At 43.4% G+C, this 24,968-nt stretch overlaps 1 protein-coding gene across 7 annotated transcripts in view; it reads left to right on the top strand.

Moving 5' to 3' along the window:
* The first annotated feature begins 4,160 nt into the window (after positions 1 to 4,160).
* ASTN1 (astrotactin 1) overlaps positions 4,161 to 24,968 on the top strand; it is a 348,098-nt gene continuing 327,290 nt past the window's right edge. For 5 of the 7 annotated variants that reach the window (XM_075833081.1, XM_075833080.1, XM_075833079.1 and 2 more), the window contains exon 1: positions 4,161 to 5,254. In XM_075833081.1, the coding sequence (XP_075689196.1) occupies positions 4,981 to 5,254 (274 nt within the window). In that variant the 5' untranslated portion in view covers positions 4,161 to 4,980. The remainder of the gene's footprint in view (positions 5,255 to 24,968) is intronic. The other 2 variants (XM_075833076.1, XM_075833082.1) reach the window with 2 other exon arrangements.

Here is a 24,968-nt window from a genome sequence, read left to right as displayed (position 1 = left end):
CACTTTACAAAGCATTAGTGAGGCCTCATCTAGAATATGCAGTTCAGTTCTGGGCTCCAGTTCATAGAAAGGATGCCCTGGAGTTGGAAAAAATACAAAGAAGAGCAACGAAGCTAATAAGGGGCATGGAGAATTTAAGTTATGAGGAAAGATTGAAAGAATTAAACCTATTTAGCCTTGAAAAAAGACGACTAAGGGGGGACATGATTAACTTATATAAATATATTAATGGCACATACAAAAAATATGGTGAAATCCTGTTCCTTGTAAAACCCCCTCAAAAAACAAGGGGGCACTCCCTCCGTCTGGAGAAAAAAAGGTTCAAGCTGCAGAGGCGACAAGGCTTCTTTACAGTGAGAACTGTGAATTTATGGAATAGCCTACCGCAGGAGCTGGTCACAGCAGGGACAGTAGATGGCTTTAAAAAAGGGTTAGATAATTTCCTAGAACAAAAAAATATTAGCTCCTATGTGTAGAAATTTTTCCTTCCCTTTTCCCTTCCCTTGGTTGAACTTGATGGACATGTGTCTTTTTTCAGCCGTACTAACTATGTAACTATGTAACTATGTAACTATGTAACCTTCCGATCTGCGAAATACAAATGACACACAGAAACAACACGGCCGTAATATACGGCCAAACAGAGCGGTTGTGGAACCAACTCTGAGACATTACGAACCCAAATACGGACACTGGGATCTGTAGTTTCAGGCCCGATCAATGGCAACGGTCGGGTACATGAGGCATTACACTGTTGAGATACAGTAAATCTAGAGTATGACTTGCCGTTGATTTACTTGCGTACTAAGTTAATTTTCCATGCCAAAAACCTCATTTTACAGAAAAGTGCAAATCCTTCTAAACCTCAATGAGCCCAAGCTGCTTAGTAAGTAATTCCAAAGTGTTTTCCTCTGCGGTGCAGTTTGGCCGAATTCTCTTTGCACACCTGTGGATTGTGCGCTTAAATGGACAAAACGAAATTGTTTTACTTTGAGGTACAATAAACATCAGCAGATATTGGCCACCAAAGTAATGACATTATATTACAAAATGTGCCAGGGGACACCCTTCTATCCACATGAAGAAAATCTTTCAATTTTTAGGACTCTTCCACTGTCGACATACGCTTTGAACAAAAATAAAAGGCAAATTATCTTCAGGAGCGTCAAATCCCACAACAATAAAATGTGATTCAAAGCACTAGGCAGCGCTGTATGAAAACATATACCTACCGGTGCAGCCTCTCGCATGTCAGATTAATACTGATTGGCTAAACTACATTTCTTATATTTTGATTGAAAAAATATTTATTGACAAAATGGAAAAAAAAAAATGTATGTGCAGTCATATAATGATAGTTTGCTGATTCACTGATCTGCTGGTCCATAGAATAATCTTAAACCTGGCATATGACCTAGCAAATTAATATGCCAATGCATCCTAATGGCCTATGAATAAGGCAAATTGTAAAAAGGTGAATCGCGTGAAAAATTTAATTGTAATATATCTCTATTGGCAAAATGTCTTTGTTTTTTTGGACTTGGACTGAAAGTTTGGCAGTAGGAAACTGTTGCTATCCAGGTGAATACTATGAATACAAGTGATTGCGTCCAGCATTTTGGAGTATGAGAGTGATCATTGGCTGATTAGTATTATTTATATAGCACCATCCCTTTCCGTAGTGCCTTACATAGCACTATATTGGGGTAACACATTGTAACAAGTACAAAAGACAAGTTACACAGTATGGTTGAAAAAAGACACATATTCATCAAGTTCGACCAAGGGATGGGAGAAGGGAAGAGATATGGAAGGGTCGGACTGGCCCACCAGAGAACCAGAGGATCTGCTGGTGGGCCCAGACTTTGACACAATAAGGGGCCTAAAAGGTGTAGCAGAAGATAACCCCATTTGGAGCTGCTTTGGAGCCAATCACTTGTCACTAGTGTCTCTTTCTTATGGGTCCTGTGTGTACAATGATAACAACAAAGATTATGATACAATTAATTTTGGACATGATCATTTTCTGTATAGATTTTCTGTATAGAATCATCTCCTCTGATGGGCCCAAAGTACTCCAGTCCGACACTGAATATTGGGTAAACTTTATATCTTTTTACCCCTACTGATCCAGAAGAAGGTAAAAAATCTACAACGCATGAACTAATCTGTGAAACATTATTTACAAGATACATTTGGTGAGAGCACTACCTATACGATCTTACAAACTATAGGGGATAAGGGGATATACAGTATATATGTGTGTGTGTGTGTGTGTGTATATATAGATATATATGTGTATATATATGTCTAAATATATATATATATATATATATAAATATATACATATAGGTGTTTGTCCAACGTAGAGACCCACCTTATAGAGGTCACATTGTCGTGGCAGGTGGGCTCACACAATTTGATCAAAATGTGCGCTAAGAACCTCACTATTGTAAGTAGATTCATCAACAATGCATATTTATTTATTTATAGTGTTTAGGTTTAACTGGTGTTCGCAGAGTGCGGTCGCCATTTTCTTGTGTGCTGTAACTTGAGTCCCCCAACTGTTGGAATAACAGTTGGGGGACTCTTTATGCCAGGTTATATGCTTGTCAAAAGCGCTAAGTTTTCAGTGGGCGTTTGGAGGATTGGAAAATATCGGATGGAATGAGGGGGTTCTAGAAAAAAGGGGAGGCACAAATGGTCTTACATGCAAGAATGTGAGGTGACTAGAGTGGCACAGTGGAAGTATCTGTGAATTATACTGCACAACACTGGGGCTGCTGGGACCTGTATATTTGGTATCTATGGTTTCATGACACAGGTCTTATATATTATCATGCGGCCCATTCCTGATTAGCAGTTTCTTGAAGCTGAAATTAGGGGTTACATTAATAAGACATTGTCTCGTGTTATCATGCTTTCTGTTCTTAGTACTGGTAAAAATGCCCTTAAAAAAGTTTGTTTGCTCTAGGGAGAAAATCGGACCATTTTTCAATGAATCTCAAACCTAGAAAATAAATTGTTCCTTCACATATAGATGAGAATTTTGTAAAAATTGTATTCTCCAAGTTGCCAATTAGCATCTCCAGCCCACATTGCCTTCTTTCATTCACTTTGGATTGATGTTTTTGGAATTGTCACCTATATGATCATCTTCTGTTGCCATCATCCTATATTGTTGCTGCACAATATACGTTGTAGATATACCATAGTCTTGTTTCTCCGCTGTGATGTATCTGCTATACGTGGAAGGGATTAATGGGGTTATCCAGTTTGGAACAATTCTGTTCTGACTGCAAGTTCCCAGAAATAGAACTGATTTTAGGAAGTTCTGCTACTTGGACCCCCATGATCTGTGGTGTTTGATGGGAAAACTGATCTAAATGTACATTTCCCTACACTGCCCCACATTTTGTGGTGGACCTTAAAACACTGGTGGTCTTCTAGAGAGCAACGCAGAATTTGACACTACTCTTCGCCTTGGCTAATAGATGCTCAGACAGCTTCGTTTTTACTTCTTCAATAATTACAATTCCCCACGCCATGACAGGAACCATAATATAAGAAATCATATATCATATTATAATATATTACTGTATATATTATATACTATGTAATATTATGTCAGAGCATATTATATTGTGTTTTATTTTGTAAAATATTATATTATGTATTATTTATTATGCTATATTATGTCACAATAAAATGTAATATATTATAGTAAGTATTATGTCACATTAAAATATTCATACTATTACATTGTAATATGCCGCATTATATTCCTCTATATTTGTCATCCTTGGAAGTTATTGTGATGCTTTGTGATTTCGTAGCTGCACAGAGTCAAACTATTAAACTATAGCAACCAATGACAAGTAGTATTAGAATTACAGTGAACTCAATATAAATGGGAAGTTGTCTGCACATTGAAGCTGAGTGCTATAATACCATTCAGCCTTGTTACAAAAAAAGAGTGTACAATAAATTCCACCTTTAGCACTTGGATATAAGCAATCCTTGTAAAAGGCAGAATTATGCTGCATATAGTCAGTGGAAGCACGCTCCGTCCGTCCATCCATCCATCCATCCATCCATCCATCCCTCCCTCTCCCATCCATCCCCTCCTTCCACCTCTCTTCTATCTCATCCTTCTTTCATCTTCCTCCAATCCCCACTGCCTACAGACAAAAGAAATCACAGCCGGGCTCAGGGTCTTCATTGCACTAAGCAGCTTCTTGTTGCTGTGCCCTGGGAAAAAAAAAAGGGATTTCTTCCTTTGCCCTAGCAAGAGGAAGACGGGAAGCAAGGAAGAAAGGCACAGGGAGGGAGGGGAAGAACAAGAGAGAGGAGGGAAGAAATATAAAGGAAGACAGATGGGCAGAGGTGATAGGCAGATATGGTTTGGTGTGTGTAACTGTGCATCTTGGTTCTTATAGGTGCGGTGAGGAATTAAAGGGTGAGATTGTGGGCATGCCCAGGTACTGAGGGAATTTCTGCAGTGAAGGGTTACACCAGCTGTCAGGTAGGAGGGATAACGTGTGTCGGTGTGTTTGTGCCTGCGGATTGTAGCATTGTATTTTACGAGTGCTCTATGGGAATACAGCGTATGGTTGTGTACTTCCAGGGAATGATGAATAATCGGAGGGCTTTACACTTGCTGACACAAAGCCAAATGCCAAGTATTGTTTTCGTACGTTGAGTGACATACGGATGATTGATGGTAGGAAGAGAATCGACTGTTCATCTGCAAAGTAGTGTGGCGTGCGTGCGTACATGGGCAGTTCGTGGATCTTTTGGACACTCTTTTAACCCTTGCAGTTTGTAGTTTGGCTCGACCATTGTACGCGTATTTGTAGCTGGTGTAAGGGAAGTGGATACTGTATGTGAGGTCATTGATAGTTACCGTGCGTGTGTGCAGATACTGTCGATTCTCTCTGCCTGCAGCTAGGAGACATAGGAAGTGTTGGAAGACTAAAGATGGCTCCTGCCGGTGCTTTCTGGGTGCTGCTAGCCGGTTTCCTTTTAATATCAAGAAGTGGAGGAGAGGAAGATTCATCCAGAGAGCTTGAGTGTAAAATGAAGAGCATCACAGTCTCCGCTCTCCCCTTCCTCCGAGAGAACGACCTCAGCATCATGCACAGCCCCTCTGCCTCTGAGCCCAAGCTTCTCTTCTCTGTCCGGAATGACTTCCCCGGAGAGATCGCAGTAGCTGATGATTTGGAGAACACAGAACTGCCTTACTTTGTGTTGGGTGAGTGCAACCTTCATCCTAGCATGATACGCTCCTTACAACTCACATGCGTTGTTGTCTATGGCAGAGGGTCATTCATTATAAACATACACTGCAGGTGTTGTGCTCCACAAGGCCTGCAGGATGCAAATAATACATACATTACATTGTAAAAGGCACGCACATAGGACAACGTTATGGTTTATTGCAATGTAATAATGCATGGCTAGGTCAACTCTGATGTGAGCCTGCTCCCTGCCTCTACTGTCATTCACAACTGCTGAAAGAAATTAGAAATAGCTTGCAAATGTCTTATACTGTACATTGATGTCTTTGTACATAAGCAGTCTGGCACTTCAGAGATGAAAGGCTCATCTCTCCCTAAGTCCTGAGTACTATCAGATTTGGCCACAGGCAAGCTTGTTAAATTGGGACTATTGATGTAAGAACTTGGTCCAGCGGTCAGACAGAGAAAGAAAAATGTCCACTTAAGATCATCAGACTTCTTTTTATCCCCAAATCTGTCCTCTGTGGGAACAATTGATGGCAGGATGGAGATCTTCCCATCAATGAAGTGAACACTGGCTAAATGATATGTGTCTTACACAGCGACTAATGCATTTCTTTTCATTTGTAAAGATCAATTAGTGACTTAGGTCGCATTGAACATGGGCCAAATATCTCACTCATTCATGACGAGATGGCTCAGAAGTGCACTTGCTATCTCTCAGAACATAACTTTTTGGACAGGGATGCATTTATCAGAGATGTGTTCTCCGGGCACTCTGATTCAGGTGGGTGACTTTTAAAAGGGTCAAAAAGTTATGAGATCATTACTGTAGAGTGAAAACTATTTATAACTTTATTGCTTTAACTTCTAAAAAGCATAAAACACACCTAAAAAAATGATCAGTCCATGCTCAATCAAGTTGGGCTCCTGTCCGATGTATCTTAAGGGTATGTTCACACGGCAGCGTCCGTAACGGCTGAAATTACGGGGATGTTTTCAGGAGGAAACATCCCCGGAATTTCAGCCATAACAGCATGTGCAGGCGCTTGAACGCCGCGTCAGTTACGGACGTAACTGGCGCTGTTATTCATTGGAGTCAATGAATAACGGCTCCAATTACGCCCCAAGAAGTGACAGGTCACTTCTTTGACGCGGGCGTCTATTTACGCGCCGTTATTTGACAGCGGCGCGTAAATATACGCCTCGTGTGAACAGACAAACGTCAGCCCATTGCTTTCAATGGGCAGATGTTTGTCAACGCTATCGAGGCGCATTTTTCGGACGTAATTCGGGGCAAAAACGCCCGAATTACGTCCGTAATTAGTGCGTGTGAACATACAATTAGGCCTCATTTACACGAGCGTAATATACGCGCGTGCGACGCGCGTGATTTTCACGCGTGTCGTACGCACCTATATTACTCTATGGGGCAGTTTAGACGATGCGTGAATTTTGCGCAGCGTGAGTGCGTTGCGTAAAACTCACGACATGTTCTATAATCGTGCGTTTTTCATGCATCACGCACCCATTGAAGTCAATGGGTGCGTGAAAACCACACATGCCGCACGGAAGCACTTCCGTGCGAACTGCGTGATTCGCGCAAGAGCTGTCAAAAGGATGAATGTAAACAGAAAAGCACCACGTGCTTTTCTGTTTACAAACATCCAAACGGCGTGTCAAATTAGAGATGAGCGCACCGAACTTCACCGGGTTCGGCCGAACTCGTTTTGACCGAACCCGGCAAAAAATGTTCGGGTACGCGACGGCAGGAGACAGTCACTGTCCACGGTGCTGAAAGAGTTAAACTGGTTCAGCACCATGGACAGTGACTTCCGATCACAATATACATGAACGTGTAAAAAAAAAAAGAAGTTCTGACTTACCGAGAACTCCCGGCTTCTTCCTCCAGTCTGACCTCCCGGGATGACAATTCTGTCCAAGTGACAGCTGCAGCCAATCACAGGCCAAGCACAGCCCTCTAGCCAATCACAGGCTGCAGCGGTCTCATGGACTGCCGCGTCATCCTGGGAGGTGGGGCCGGATGACAAGAGAGGGACGCGTCACCAAGGCAACGGCCGGGAGACCGGACTGGAGGAAGCAGGAAGTTCATGGTAAGTATGAACCTCTTTTTTTGATTCACAGGTTGGTGTATATTGTGATCGGAACTCACTGTCGCGGGTACTGAAAGAGTTACTGCCGATCAGTTAGCTCTTTCAGCACCTTGGACAGTGACGGGCGTCGACTAGCCTCATCTCTATGATGGCGGCTGCGCGAAAATCACGCAGCCGCGCATCATACACGGATGACACACGGAGCTGTCAAATGCCTTTTGCGCGCGCAAAACGCAGCGTTTTTTGCGCGCGCAAAACGCACACGCTCGTGTAAATCAGGCCTAACAGTGTATTCAGCTATGTTGGCGTAATATGGTTCTGGGAAAGTTGAATGTTAAAGGCCTCATGAACATATTACAATGTCTGAGTTCTACAAAGCAATACGGCACCCATAGAAGTCTATGGGGCTCTATTATACCTACTTCATATACCTTCAATTTCATATAGAGGCATGCAGAAGACTTTCTCTGTCGGACCCCTTATGAATCCAATACAAACTGTGACATTCTCCATCAAATACTGTATCTTAGAGGTACACTCCCCTAGAAGCATTGGACTCCATGTGCCTCCATACAGACTCTATGAGGCCTCTAAAGATGAGCGAATCGATTCTACACAAATCGAATTTGGTCCAAATTTCCCCAAAGTTTTGGATTCAGCAAATACCGCATGCCATTTTACAGATTAGTTGAAGGATCACGTGATCTTGGGTCGCTTTCCGATAATGCCTTTACTGCAGTTATCCCTCCTTCTACCCATATATGTTGCTGTCCCTTTGGTATTACTAATGCTGGCTTGGCCTTAAAAAGCTTGAAATGGGTTGAATAAAGTCCTAGAATACATTAGAAAGTCAGACACCAGTTTTCAGGACACATGGGGCACTTTTGATTTACGGCAAATTTATTCAGACCAAATGGAATCGGACCAGAAACCTATTTAGATAAATTTGCTCATATCTAGTGCTTAGGTTTCCACCATCAGCTTTCCTGTAGTCCTAAAAAACAACAACAACTACAGGCAGGGTGATATAGAATTGGAGTATATTTTACTGCATTAGTAGACAGGTTTCGAAAAGCTAGATGGTAACCCCTATAAGAGATCTGAAATGGCATTGAAACCTGGCTCTACTGGGTTGCAATGGAAAAATCTGAGAATTAGAGGTTTTCCACATTCATAGTTTTACTCATACTTCCAAATAGAACGCTCTAACAAGAACTTCTCAAAACTTTTGGATAAAGTTCAACTTGGTGAATCTAAACATGCGACAGATCAATCATGTATTGGTTTTTGGATGAAAATGGATGTATAGAGATAGGGCCATGATTAGTCTGGGGTCAACATGGTAAAATTGTTAATGTCATACATTTTCCAAGTATTTTACTGACTGGCTTCACAAGCTAAATAAAAAAAATATTCAAGAGATATAGTACATGCTTTGGATCAGTTTTCATTTAGCTTGCATTGTGTTGAACTTTTGAAAGCGACACATCTTTGCTGTAAACCCCATAGCTTTGGCACAGACTACTTCACCTTTGAACACAATTGTAAGATATATACAATATGTATGTAAATATAATGTAATGCAGTCTAGGTGTAATCCAGATAAAAAATGTTAACTTTTGTAAAAACATTGCATTACACATCTATACTGATCCTAAGTTACAGTCGTGCTGGTTGTCATTGGAAACAGTCGACATGCTTGTCATCAGACAAGTCTCTAACAGTCTATAAAATGGAACAGTTGTTTTTTCCTACATCATTTGCTGGTATAAAGACTATACTTAACAGAATGCCAATCACTAATCTTTACAGACATTGAGCCACAAAGGAATGCTGAGAGATTTCAGCTCTGAGGCCTACAGTGATGTGATACAGCTCCGGACTAAAATAGCGGATCAAGTAATGCTATGCTTTTACAAAGTTACTCAACTTTTCATCTACGTTAATTTCTAAATGGGAAAATGGAGTTTAATGGTGGCCGTATCATGCTTTAAACTTATTTTGCCTCAGCAAATTACAAATCTTTGATACATGTTCGGGTGTCATTAATAAAAAAATTTCAATTAATGCAACCTATTTGCAGCGTGCAGAACATGAAAAGAAAGCGTTAATAATTTTTTCTTATATCCTCTTTTATAGTGGCCATTGAAGTCTGAAAAACTTTACTCCACATATGCAAACGATTCTATTGGGAATCCCAGATCAGAGGTTCCAGTTCTACTTGTCATGCATGCTTTGAATATTAGCGTTTCACATGACAAGCAGAAATCTTCAAACAACCTTACTTGTCATGAAATGGGCCAGAATACCATGAATGACACATAGGACTGGAACTACCCGACTTCTAAAGACTCATGGTGGCGAATTGCATTTGTGGTAAGGAAGTTTTTTTGAGTTCTGACAGCCCGTACAGAAGGGTATAACACAGAAGGGACATTTTATCCCGTTTATGTCAGGAGAAAACTATCAACAAGTTTCCTGTAAAAACTTCAAGAGTTAAATTCTTAGTTTTAGATTAAGTTTATGCAGCATTTTATAACTAATATCTAAAAATATATTGGAAATGCCATCAACCTGGAATGGTCCCGTATCTATTCTTTTGAAAGACAACTTTTTAATCAGATCAACCTGACGTCATAAAGTTTTAAGGTATAATATTCCCATCAGGGCCAGAACGAGGGGTAGGCAGAGCAGGCGGTCGTCTAGGGTGCCATTGAGGAGGGAGTTGGGGCTTTATTTATGCACTTTAAAAGCCAAACCAATGTTTTAAATTTACATTGGTAAAGCTGCTGTGTGTGTGTCTAAGCTGCTGATGATGTTGTAGGTGCCAGGAGACAATGAGCAATTCCCTTCGGATTTGCTGAACTTCAGGGACAAAAGTTGGGGGCGCATTATGAAACCTTGCATTGGAGAGATTGTCCCCCACCTGACTAAATCGTGTGTACTGGTTAATAAAAGACGTTAGTGGTCTATAGGTAAAACATTTATCACTTATCTAACTCATAGAGGTGTAACTTGAGATTCTTGGGGCCAAAAGCCAAATTCCAGGGCCCACCATCTACTTGTACTATTTATAAACTGGTGTTTCCATATGTGGCTGAGACTCAAGGGGCCAGGTGCGACTATTATCTCTGCGCCCCTATACCTGTGCTCCTACCAACACTTATGTATTTAAGGAAAGACAGTAAGATATCACCACGTACAAACCTTATAGGTCAATCTCTGATATCATGTGTCATCTCTATCATACATTATGTAGTCTTCTGAAGTCCAGCCAGGCCATGGTCTGCTCTTGGCATGAATAGAGCTCAGGATAGTGATGGGAATAACCAGGCTTCATTCAAGTCATAAAGGTTCTTGGTCTCTGGTATTGGTGTCTTAAGAGGCAAGACTGAGTGGGCGCTTTTGGGCTTTTGGGTCCCCTCGTGCTGGGTACCGGGAGGTACGAAAAGGCCACTATGCCTTGGTGAGGGTAATTCGATAAAGAGCTAGGGCAGTGAACTGAATCTTTGATCAGGGTTAAGCAAGGCTTAGCTACTGTACAACTCTGGTCTATTTGTAGGAAAGGTCATCTTCTGACGCCATCTAAGGATGTTGTCTATTGAGACAACACAATTTAGGAGAGAGAATATTGCTTTGATTTGTATACACTGAAATCACTGGAATGGTAAGACTTCAGCTTATTATAATTAAAGATGATTCTGACTGAAATGTCTGTGAGTCCCTCCAAGTTTAATGAACATTTTATCAGCTAATTATGAAGTTATTTTGCTTGTTTTCATTTTAACTCATTTTAATTGAGTTATTTTTACCCATGGGAGTTGCATAATTCTAACTATCTTGATGTTTTTGTTTGAGTCTGCCACTAAATATCCAATGATATCTTTGTTATTCCCATTAATTATTGCATATCTCATGAATGAGGATACACCAAAAGAAAGGAAACGGCCAATAAGGAGAGCGTAGCCTTAAATTGACAGTAGTTATTACGGGTTATAGGGTCATCATTTCATACTTTTCCATTTTTTTAGTAAGATAATCCTAATACAGCACTTCTAGTTAGTAAATTTAAAGCCCCAATAGAGGCTACTAATACTGCCTAAGAAAATGCACCAAATTTATCAAAGTGGTCCATGCTATATGATAAATTTGACACATCTGGCTGGATATGCTAGACACTTTTCCATTCCTTATACCACCTATTATTCGGCTTAGTTTGGTGCATTTTTGGCACAAAGTGTCACATTTTAAGCCTTGCCCTTCTCCAAAAAAAATAAATCGCTTTCGAAGGTGTACATAGCCTTTTAATCTTATGACTCTCTTATAGCTTTATTTGGGCGCTGTATCACTACGACATATCTTATGTGAACTGCAGGGTGTTCCCACCTTTGACATTTATGGCATATCCGCAGGATATGCCACAAACGTCTGGAAGATGTGGGTCCCAAATCTGGGATCCCCTTCTATCTCCATCACCGCCGCATTCATGTGGAGAATGCTTTCTTTCTTTCTTTACTTCTTTATGTGGGAGTTCATGTCACACAGGATATTTGATGACCCTATGAATGTGATCTATTGTGTGCACGTTTGTTAATAGATTTTCAGGTGGTTTTGTGGTTTTAGTTTATTTTTTTAACTAAGGATGAATAATTTTTAGCATTTTATTGTGCTTACTTTTAACAATAGTTTTATTATTATTTTTAGTAAATGTCAATTAGATCACTTTACCAATATTTGTATTTAGGGGTATGCTTAGGAGACACACACCGTGTCTTTTCAGCTTTTCTCCCCGCCTCTTATGTCTTGTGAATACATGACATGGTCACAAGTCATCACAACAACGGTTCGGACAGTAAACAAGTGGGTTCTGTACACAGAAACACAGAATTCAAAGTGCCATGTTTCAAAGCTTTTCTGACAGGGGACTGATCATTTTAGTTCCCTGACAAAGTTCACAAATGTGCTGTCACTGTGACAGCCGGATGCAGTTAATGGCAATTTAAAGGGGTATTCCGGTTATCACCTATCCACTGCATAGGTAATAACTGTTCTAACGGTGGGGGGCCGACTGCTGGGACCCACAGGAATCGTTAAAATGGAAGTCCAGTATCTCCCGTTGCTCCCAGCTGCAAGCCTGCCTGCCAGAGAATAGAGCGGCGGTCGTGCACGCGCTCCTTTCTAAGTATAAGGCAGTGACGGAATTTGCCAAACTCAACAATTTGCAGTGTACTTTTAATGTATATGCCATTTATATGAATGTATCCATAGGCCTCCATTCACCCGACAAGGCAAAAAGAGTGTCCTTTTTAGCCTCCATTCGGGCTCGTATATATATATATATATATATATATATATATATATATATATATATAGTTGTTTTTTTTTGCTGAATAGAATACCGTTATGTGAATGGAGCCTTACTGAGTTATAAAATATTTTAGCAGCACATAAGAAGGGGAAGTGATTTGGTAAATATTGGGGCCTGCTGAAGGATGGGCCCTCTGAATCGAATCCTCTGGTGGGCCCAAAGTAACCCAGTCCGACACTGTGCTCTGAACTGAACCTGTCCCACCCTCCTATGGGTGCACTTAAATACACAATATTCTATTTCCCAGAATTCTACAGTCTTAAAGGGACACACACATTTGTGTTTAAATTTCAAAAACATACATATTATACACAAACCATAAATTATACATATTCCATACTGCTGTTTCCTTTTAAAATGAAAAGGAGCTTACAATCTCTATATACATAACCAAATCATACGAAAGAAACATACATATACTTTGTGTGGCTGCAGCTCTGCCTCACCTGCCATTAATTAAGTGCCTCCTATATAAACCCTCCACACCTTCCATGCAGGTGAGGTGCAGGTAATGCTGGGTGGAGAATGCAGAATCAGTTTGTTGGTAGAAATAATAGTGGACAGACAACGATTTTGCTGGCCAGCGGGTGAAAGAGAGAGATACAGACAAGCAAATTCACTATTCAGCCCCTCAACAACAGGTAATAAATGTTGTGCACGTCGTGTACGGCAAAATTCTCATGCTAATTAGCAAAATTATGAGATATTCTATCCATGAAACCGATCATTAGGTACAGGTACTGGCGACTTCAAATAGGAGGTACTCTGAAACTAGGCCCCATCATCTGTGTGGGGTGGTGGAGGGGGTTGTGAACCCCTACAGCTGAAAGTCCTTATGCAATGTCCTACTGGTTAAATGCTCAGTCATGTGAGTTGGGTAAAGTCTGGAAGAAGAATTTTTAGGGTCAAGTAGCTAATTACATTCCAGAATATATTTGTGTATACTCCCCGTTGTATCTAAAATTGTAGATAAACGTTGGAGAAAAATAACATTGACTAGTATCTTATGCGGGAAGCAAGCCCAGCTTCTTACAGGTCACAGGCGGTACATATCAAGTCTTGCCTGATGCTTTGCTCTCTGCATTTAGCAGACATTTATGAAACAGAAACGTTGCGTTCATACGTGTATGCCGCCTACAGGTATGCTTGGCCTACATTTTTTTAAGCATGGTAAATCATTGCGTGTCTATGCAAATTAGCTTTTTCTACTAACAGAACATAAAAGGAGTTGAAAGGAGCATGGAACAGTATGTTAAGGTAAGACAGTCTGAGAGGGCAAAAATAGCTTCTGCTCAGAATATTAAGTTATGAAATGACATTATAATTAACTTCCTTTATAAATTATTCAAAATAATGTGTCTAGTCCTATATATAGCTGCTTCATTTTTTTTTTTTTATAATCTCTACATGACATTTACATAGGATTATGTAATTGAAAATAAACACGAGCCTTGTAAAAAAAAAAATAAAAAATACCCAGAAAAATTAAAATGAACAATTTCTCATAAAAAGAGAATGAAGGTAAAATTGAGTTTCGTTATATATGACGGTACCAGAATAAATGTAAAAATAACATGTTAGGTAATTAGGAATATATTGTATTTAGGATGCTTTGTAACACCTCTTGCACACGAACGAGTTCGGGCCGTTAAAAAACGGTCCGTGTGTCGGACGGATTTCCCGGCCTGACCGCAGTACAGTTGAACGTGACTCCTGCCATCATAGACATTTTATGATACTAGGAGTCTCTCCCTCCCCCGGAACTGCTGTTCTGTACTGTATCATTTTGTTCAGTATGTAACAGCAATTCCTGGGGGGAGGCAAAGACTCCAAGCATCATAAAATGTCTGTGATGGCAGGAGCCCCGTTCACCTGTACCGTGGTCGGGTCGGGAAATGCGGCCGACACTCAGACCATTTTTCACAGCCCGATCTTGGTCGTGTGCAAGAGCACTTAAAGAGGCTCTGTCACAGATTTTCAAACCCCTATCTCGTATTGCAGCAGATCGGCGCTGCAATATAGATTACAGTAACGTTTTTTTTTAAAAAAACAAGCATTTTTGGCCAAGTTATGAGCATTTTTATATTTATGCAAATGAGCCTTTCTTAAGTACAACTGGGCGTGTTTAAAGTTAAGTACAAGTGGGCGTGTATTGTGTGTGTACATCTGGGCGTTTTTACTTGTTTTACTAGCTGGGCGTTTTGAATGGAAGTGTATGATGCTGACGAATCAGCATCATCCACTTCTCTTCGTTAACACCCAGCTTCTGGCAGTGCAGACACACAGAGTGTTCTCGAGAGATCACGCTGTGACGTCACTTCCCCAGGTCCTGCATCGTGTCGGACGAGCGAGGACACATCGGCACCAGGCCCAGTTGTACTTAAGAAAGGCTCATTTGCATAAATATAAAAATGCTCATAACTTGGCCAAAAATGCTCGTTTAAAAAAAACAAAAAACGTTACTGTAATCTACATTGCAGCGCCTATCTGCTGCAATACGAGATAGGGGTTTGAAAATCTGGTGACAGAGCCTCTTTAAGGAAAGTGCTGGTTAAAAATGTCAACGTTGTATTTCCATTTCATTATTATACTGGCGCCCTTAACCCTTTCAGGACCATTTTCATATATATGCTTTTGTTTTATCCTCCCCGCCTTCAAAAAGTCCTAACTTTTTTATGTTTTTGTTGACACAGCCATATGAGGGCTTAATTTTTACGGGACAAATTGTACCTTCTAATAGCACCTTTTAATATTATGTGTGATGTACTGGGAAGCTGGAAAAAAATCAGTATTGGGTGGAATTGGAAAAAAACAGCAGTTCCGCCATTTTCTTATTTATTCTGTAGGTCAGTATAATCACAGTGATACCAAATTTACACAGTTTTTGTTATGTTTTAGTAACTTTAAATGAAAGTAGAAGTTTGAAAAAAAAATTACAAAAATTTGCATCACCATATTGTGACCCCCGTAACTTGTGAAGATTTTTGTGTATATATTGTGTACAAAGCTGTGTTTGGCGTCTTTTTGTATGGGAAAATATGATGTTTTTATTGATACCATTTTGGGGAATGTCATTTCGATAATTTTTTTATTCTATTTGTTTAGGTGGGTGGAAGTGTCAAAAAAACTAATTCGGCCATTTTGATATTTTTTTCTCACTACAGCGTACACCATATTGAATAAATATTTTTAGAGTTTGGGCATTTTTGGATGCGGAGATACATAATGTGTTGGTTTATTTGTTTTTCTATGTGATCTAGTGAAAGGGGGGGGATTTGAATTTTTATTTTTTGCAATATTTTTAAAAACTTTTTATTTTTTAATTACTTTTTTTTAGCCTCCCTAGGGGGCTTTAACATGTGATCATTAGATAGTTTATACCATAGATTGCAATATTACAGTATTGCAGTCTATGGCAAATCAGTACATTGCTATTGAGACTTGCCACAGGCAGAGCTCAATAGCAATATTCCTATAGCAGGGCTGGGAGCATTCAGAAGGCTCCCGGATGCCATAGGAACACACCAGCTCATGCAATCTCGCCGCGCAGGAGCCTGTGACCGGCCCCAAAATGAAAATAAAAGTAAAAAAACCCTAAGATGCTGGTGGTCATATCTCTCCATGGCATCTGAGGGGTTAAATGCTTGCGATCAGAGATGTCTCTTATCGCATGCATTGTCGCTGCGTCCCTGCTGTGTAACACAACAGAGACCCGGCGGCTATGGTGCCCGCTTGGCTTCTAAGCGGGCACCTTGTTAAATAACCTTCTCCCAACGTAAATAGCCAGTCTAGCGATGGGAGAGGGTTAATGCATTGGCTATAGAGATCAGCAACTCTTTGAAAATGTGCCTTGTCTGAATAACGTCCACACTTACCTCCCAACATTTGAAGTCGGAAAAGATGGACATTTTAAGCCACGCCCCGTAACCACGCCCAATATCCTGCATCAACTCATCAAATCACGGCCAGATCCTTCTGCAAATAACAAGCACACATTCTCACTTCGGATCTCTAGACTGTCTGGATATCACAGATATTATGGATCCGGTTATATCGTCTTTATGTTACTTTTCCTAACTTGGGTATAACATTTGCTCATCATGGCGGCAGCAGCTGCAGGACAAACCAAAAGGCTGAGAGCAATGAAAGTCAAGAGGGAGACCCTGTGGTTGATGACTTTTCAATTGACAGGTAGCAAAGTTACATGATGAGGATTTTTTTTTCCCAGTTGTGCAACTATGCTACCGGTCAATGGAAAAAATCATCCACCAGAGCCCGCCTGTAGATTGCTCCACACACAGCCCCCCTGTACATAGCGCCAGACACCGTCCCCTTGAAGATAGCTCCAGATACAGCCCCCCTGTAGATAGCTCCACACACATCCCCCCTGTACATAGCTCCACACACATCCCCCCTGTAGATAGCTCCACACACAGCCCCCCTGTAGATAGTGCCACACACAGCACCCCTGTAGATAGTGCCACACACAGCCCTCCAGTAGATAGCTCCGCACACAGCCCTCCTGTAGATAGCTCCACACACAGCCCCCTGTAGATAGCTCCACACACAGCCCCCCTGTACATAACGCCAGACACAGCCCCCCTGTAGATAGCGCCAGACACAGCCCCCCTGTAGATAGCGCCAGACACAGCCCCCCTGTAGATAGCGCCACACACAGCCCCCCTATACATAGCTCCACACACAGCCCCCTGTAGATAGCGCCAGACACAGCCCCCCTGTACATAGCGCCACACACAGCCCCCCTGTAGATAGTGCCACACACAGCTCTCCTGTTGATAGCTCCACACACAGCCCCCTGTAGATAGCTCCACACACAGCCCCCCTGTACATAGCGCCAGACACAGCCCCCTGTAGATAGCTCCAGATACAGCCCCCCTGTAGATAGCTCCACACACATCCCCCCTGTACATAGCTCCACACACAGCCCCCCTGTACATAGCTCCACACACAGCCCCCCTGTACATAGTGCCACACACAGCCCTCCTGTAGATAGCTCCACACACAGCCCCCTGTAGATAGCTCCACACACAGCCCCCCTGTACATAGCGCCAGACACAGCCCCCTGTAGATAGCTCCAGATACAGCCCACCTGTAGATAGTGCCACAAACAGCCCTCCTGTAGATAGCTCCACACACAGCCCCCTGTAGATAGCTCCACACACATTTCCCCTGTAGATAGCTCCAGATATAGCCCCCCCTGTAGATTGCTCCACACAGCCCGCCTGTACATAGCGCCAGACACAGCCCCCGTAGATAGCTCCAGATACAGGGCCCCTGTACATAGCTCCACACACAGCCCCCCTGTAGATAGCACCACACACAGCCCCCCTGTACATAGCGCCACACACAGCCCCCCTGTAGATAGCACCACACACAGCCCCCCTGTACATAGCGCCACACACAGCCCCCCCTGTAGATAGTGCCACACACAGCCCTCCTGTAGATAGCTCCGCACACAGCCCTCCTGTAGATAGCTGATAGCTCCACACACAGCCCTCCTGTAGATAGCTCCACACACAGCCCCCTGTAAATAGCTCCACACACAGCCCCCTGTAGATAGCTCCAGATACAGACCCCTGTAGATAGCTCCAGATACAGCCCCCCCTGTAGATAGCTCCACACACAGCCCCCCTGTACATAGCACCACACACAGCCCCCCCTGTATATAGTGCCACACACAGCCCTCCTGTAGATAGCTCCGCACACAGCCCTCCTGTAGATAGCTCCACACACAGCCCCCTGTAGATAGCTCCACACACAGCCCCCCTGTACATAGCGCCAGACACAGCCCCCCTGTACATAGCGCCAGACACAGCCCCCCTGTAGATAGCGCCAGACACAGCCCCCCTGTAGATAGTGCCAGACACAGCCCCCCTGTACATAGCGCCACACACAGCCCCCCTGTAGATAGCACCACACACAGCCCCCCTGTACATAGCGCCACACACAGCCCCCCTGTAGATAGTGCCACACACAGCCCTCCTGTAGATAGCTCCGCACACAGCCCTCCTGTAGATAGCTGATAGCTCCATACACAGCCCTCCTGTAGATAGCTCCACACACAGCCCCCTGTAAATAGCTCCACACACAGCCCCCTGTAGATAGCTCCAGATACAGACCCCTGTAGATAGCTCCAGATACAGCCCCCCCCTGTAGATAGCTCCACACACAGCCCCCCTGTACATAGCACCACACACAGCCCCCCCTGTAGATAGTGCCACACACAGCCCTCCTGTAGATAGCTCCGCACACAGCCCTCCTGTAGATAGCTCCACACACAGCCCCCTGTAGATAGCTCCACACACAGCCCCCCTGTACATAGCGCCAGACACAGCCCCCCTGTACATAGCGCCAGACACAGCCCCCCTGTAGATAGTGCCAGACACAGCCCCCCTGTAGATAGTGCCAGACACAGCCCCCTGTACATAGCACCAGACACAGCCCCCTGTACATAGCGCCAGACACAGCCCCCTGTAGATAGCGCCAGACACAGCCCCCCTGTAGATAGCGCCAGACACAGCCCCCCTGTAGATAGTGCCACACACAGCCCCCCTGTAGATAGTGCCACACACAGCCCCCCTATACATAGCTCCACACACAGCCCCCCTGTACATAGCTCCACACACAGCCCCCCTGTAGATAGCACCAGACACAGCCCCCCTGTACATAGCGCCACACACAGCCCCCTGTAGATAGCTCCGACCACACAGGCCTCTCTGTAGATAGCACCACACACAACCCCCCTGTAGATAGCTCCACACACAGCCCCCTGTAGATAGCTCCACACACAGCCCCCTGTAGATAGTGCCACACACAGCCCCCCTGTAGATAGCTCCAGATACAGCCCCCCTGTATATTGCTCCACACACATTTCCCCTGTAGATAGCTCCAGATACAGTCCCCCCTGTAGATTGCTCCACACAGCCCGCCTGTACATAGCGCCAGACACAGCCCCCCGTAGATAGCTCCAGATACAGGGCCCCTGTACATAGCTCCACACACAGCCCTCCTGTAGATAGCTCTGCACACAGCCCTCCTGTAGATAGCTCTGCACACAGCCCTCCTGTAGATAGCTCCACACACAGCCCCCTGTAGATAGCTCCACACACAGCCCCCTGTAGATAGCGCCAGACACAGCCCCCTGTAGATAGCGCCAGACACAGCCCCCCTGTACATAGCGCCAGACACAGCCCCCCTGTAGATAGCACCACACACAGCCCCCTGTACATAGCTCCACACACAGTCCCCCTGTAGATAGCGCCAGACACAGCCCCCCTGTACATAGCGCCACACATAGCCCCCTGTAGATAGCTCCACACACAGGCCCCCCTGTAGGCCCCCCTCCACACACAGCCCCATGTAGATAGCTCCACACACAGCCCCCTGTAGATAGCGCCAGACACAGCCCCCTGTAGATAGCGCCAGACACAGCCCCCCTGTACATAGCGCCAGACACAGCCCCCCTGTAGATAGCACCACACACAGCCCCCTGTACATAGCTCCACACACAGTCCCCCTGTAGATAGCGCCAGACACAGCCCCCCTGTACATAGCGCCACACATAGCCCCCTGTAGATAGCTCCACACACAGGCCCCCCTGTAGGCCCCCCTCCACACATAGCCCCCCTGTAGATAGCTCCAGATACAGGCCCCCTGTAGATTGCTCCACACAGCCCCCCTGTACATAGCGCCAGACACAGTCCCCCTGTAGATATCTCCCCGTAGGTAACGCAACACAACCCCCTTATAAGAGGTATCCGGACCTACTGCTGTCGCTCTCCGCTCTGCTTTCACTCACCGTCAGAAGAAGGCAGGAGTCTTGCGGCGGCCTTCTCACTGGTGTCGATGCCGGCCCGGGAGTGGAGCAGTCCAGTCTCCTGACCTGTCACCTGACCGGTAAGGTCAGATGACAGGTCAGGTGACTGGACTGGTCTACTCCCGTGCCGGCATCGACCCCTGTGAGAGCACCGCTGCAAGACTCCTGCCTTCTTTTAATCGCTGCTGCAGTCGTACTGAATGCAGGGCGCCTGTCAGCAGCGATCAGCTGTTTTGATACAGTTGCAGCGCCCAGCGGAACATTTTGCAGACTGCCCGGGATGGCGGGACATCGGTGAGAAACCAGGACTGTCCCGCCGGATCCGGGATGGTTGGGAGGTATGGTCCACATGTGAATTCTCTATTACAAAGCCCTATTTGCCACATGTAAGTCATCAGAGGCTGAAATACCGGTATATGAATCCATATCACTGCTTCCATTGTTTTATATGACGCAAATATAGCTCATATAATACCAAATTTCCCAACGAATTTGCAACAACATTGCATATTTTCAACGGTTTGCTCTTCTTTAATTGGCTTTTTAGGATCACATGAACTTAGTAAGACAATTTCAGGAATTAAGTAACATTTTAAGTGTAGAAGAAGTGGCTAGTTAAATCCTACCACTAGACCCCAAAATATTGATCAGGAAGCCATAGCATAGAATGATAGCCCATTACATTTGTTGTGTATATGTGGGACCAACTGCAGTCCCTTCAACAGTCCCTCTTGTCATAAATTAGCAATGGTGGGAGGCTACCACATGGAAGTGAGCAGTAGAGATTGAGAGACAAGCACCTACTGTTTATCATTTTGAAAATTTAATGTTGACCATGTAAGGCTATCACGGGCCGCAATTACGCGCACAGCCGGCCACTGGCGGCCCTGGACAGCAACTCGCATTTTCGGCCCGTGCTCCTATACAAAGTATGGGCAAAAAGCAAAAGATAGATGTCCTCTCTTTTGCGGAGGCTTTCTACGGCCCGGAAACCTTCCCATAAATGTACTGGAAGGTGTCCGCATTTAATGGGGCCCAAATTTGGGTTTTCTGCATTCTTTCCAATAATCGTAATAAAATGTATTTATAAAATAGAAAATACCGTGAGACGGACTCTCCTGGCAGAACAATTATTTCCACAGGGCTTCAGCTTAACAGCCAGAGCCTTTATCTATATCAGTATTCTTCCTAATGAAAAGCATAGTTTGTAGACAGTGGCACTTCAGGCCCTGTCGTGGCTTATATACATCACTAACAGGCACATCATAGTATAACAATTCTTTCTTACTGCCATTCAAACTGGGAAATAGTTCACCCTCTTTTCCCCCCTGCAATGTGGCTGCAAATAAGGTCTGAAAAATAGAAATTATTTCTTATATTTCTATATATTACTTTAGTAAACTGCTCCCACTGATGCATAAATAGTAGGATGCACTTCTGTTTTTAATCTTTTTCCAATTTTACTATGTCATCTTAACCATAAGGTGCTTTTCTGCTGATTTATCAATAGGACTATATTTGTTAAATGCAGATTAAGACCTCATGCACATGGCAAAGACACATGGAGTGATCAGATGTATACAGTCCCTATGCAGACCTATGTGTCTCCATTGTTACAGACTACAAACAAACCCTGTTTGTAGTCTGATTCTGAAATCATCTGTTCCGGTCCGGTCCGGTCCGGTGATACACACTGATTGCACCAATTGTTTTAAAAAAATCTGGTGGTCCTGGAATCTCCTACCTGTCAAATTCAATTACTCAGTGTTACCTTCAAACATGTACTTTTAAGATCCCCATACACAAGTTATGTCTGCGCTCACCACACAATTTCCAATAATGAACGTTCCACCTTATGAGACAATGTTTGACTGCATAGGTTCTACAGATGTAGCCATCTTTCTTTGGACTATTAACGCGTTAAATACACAGTGGCAAGAAACTTTAACTTGACTTTTCAATGGGATTTGTTGTGTGATATTACGCTGCAGCAAATTATCAGTCAAGTTAAACTTTGCTACATCTGTATATAGAAATGTAGCAGAGCCTACACTGTCATTAAGCAAAACTCATTATTTCACAATGTTTTTTATCATTGGTTTACCTTAGGACTGCAAGATTAACGATTGTATTGCACTCATACACAGACATATTACAGCTTAGTTTTGTATGAAGACTTAATGGGGCTGCTATAGAGGTACATGAGGCCCCTACTTTAGCTCCATATGTCTCCAATTTTATACGGAGGCGTATGAAGGATTAGCGGAGAATATTTCCATACATAAATAACTTGTTGTAGTCTGTACCGCAGCACCCAGAGGCCACTCAGGTCCATACTAATTAGCTGTACGGCCTCTGTGCACTGTCATACAGGCCCTGTGTATACAGCTCTCCCAATCATCCTACTGGGCAGGAACGGCAGCACAGCGCCATTCAAGTGCCGCTGTCTGTGCAGAGAAAAACTGGAACTACAGTCTAAGGCCTCATGCACATGACCGTAGCCATGTGCACGGTCGTGATTTTCGGGTCGGCCGGGGGGGCGGAGTGTCATCCGCGAGCCGCCGGCAAATCGTGGGCCGTGCACATGGCCGCGTCCATTTTTTCCTATGAGCCTGGACCGCAGAACACGGCCGTAATAAGACATGCCCGTTCTTTCTGCGGTCCAGGCTCCTGGGCCATGCACTGACCGTGGAAACCACGGCCGTGTGCATGGCCCCATAGGAATGAATGGGGCCGCAATTCTCCCGTGGATTTTTGGGGGAATTGCGGCCGAAAAAGCACGTACATGTGCATGGGGCATGAGGCTGAATGCACACGACTGTATATTTTATCCGTAAGTACGGTCCGTAATTACGGACACATTCATTTTTATTGGCCACAGACACCTTTCAGTATTTTTACTGATGGACGCACGTGCTGGAAAAAAATATAGAACCTGTCCTATTCTTGTCCACAAGTACGGCACGGACTCTCCCATAAAGCCTATGGCCGCTTTCCGTAAATACGGACAGCTACGGATGTGCATCCGTAAACATCTGCATTTACGGAAGCGGTGCTATGCAACATGTTGGCGATATTGTTTGCAGCCTCCCTCTTTTTTACGGATCCGTATATACGGATCAAATACAGATTCAAATACAGACCATATTTACGGACAGTATTTACAGATAGATGAAAAGACAGTCATGTGCATGGGGCCTAACAGTAACTTCAGTTGTGCTCCCCGTAGTCAGACATCCACTGATGAGAGAAGGATGGCATATCCTAGCCATAAGCCATCTTTTAGTATTGTCGGGAAAGGCTGTTAATTTACGCAGTATATTGATAGTCATGTCTGCCTAGTACAGTCACCTCATTGCACAATTAGAATGAAATGTCATTGAATTTCTTAATGGCGAACACTTATAGGGGTGCAAACCTGTTATATTGCAGGGGCTATAGGGTTCCGCAGTCCACTTGTGATTGCAACCACTTTGCCGCCACTGTCATGTTTCGAGGGTTGAATAAGAGCTCTGTAAGAGCTCCATGGCATGTGAACTACATGAGGGCAGATGAAATATGTGGCACACTAGGGTACTGTATTGGCCGGTAGAGTTTTATAATCACCCTATTATGGATCTATGTTGTATGGTTGTGTGCCTTAGACACGCAGTGGTAAAGATATTTTTTACGTGATTGTTACTACAGTAATTTTGTCATCATTTAAAGTTGTTTTTTTAATGAAAATATTGCCCAAAATGCACTAAAATGTTAGTGATCAGGCAGATAATTGGTAAGTTATGATCACAGCAAGATACATTTCAGATATGTGCCAGAATATTTTGCAACCACATAAAACAGAATTTCTACTTGACCCTGTGACCTTCAAAATTCCAGAAATTATAAAAGCAAAAAATGAAACTCTAGAGTTGAAAATTGTGATGTTTGTCTTCTCTGTATTGTATTTCGTTGACTTTTGGTACCCTGGTCTTTATGGGGTATAACAATAATGTGGTCTATCTCCTCTCTATTGATTCTGCAAGGTATGAGTCTGTTCTGTTTGCTGTGAATTTCTAAAGTGACAATGAATCAATTGGACCTTTTCTAATAGGAAATTCAGTTCTTTACAAGGAGCATACAATCATATACTGTATGTTTTATAGTCTGCTACAAGGAGGGAAACAACTTCTATGAGAAACAAATTATATTTCTACCGCTGTCATGGAGTTATAGGTTTGGTTCAATGTGTATTGTTTGCTGACATTCTCTTGTCAAATGTGACATAAAAGTAATTTCTCCACAACTTACAACAGTGGAAGAATGTGTGCAAGCACATCGACTGGTCTGATATAAGGTAGAGGATCTTGACTCTATCATTCAAAAACCATTTCAAGCCAGGTTGCGACATGTTTTAAACTGATTTTGACTGG

This window comes from Rhinoderma darwinii, chromosome 7 (assembly GCF_050947455.1).
Source record: "Rhinoderma darwinii isolate aRhiDar2 chromosome 7, aRhiDar2.hap1, whole genome shotgun sequence".
Lineage (NCBI taxonomy): Eukaryota > Metazoa > Chordata > Amphibia > Anura > Rhinodermatidae > Rhinoderma > Rhinoderma darwinii.
This window is presented reverse-complemented; position numbering and strand designations above follow the sequence as displayed.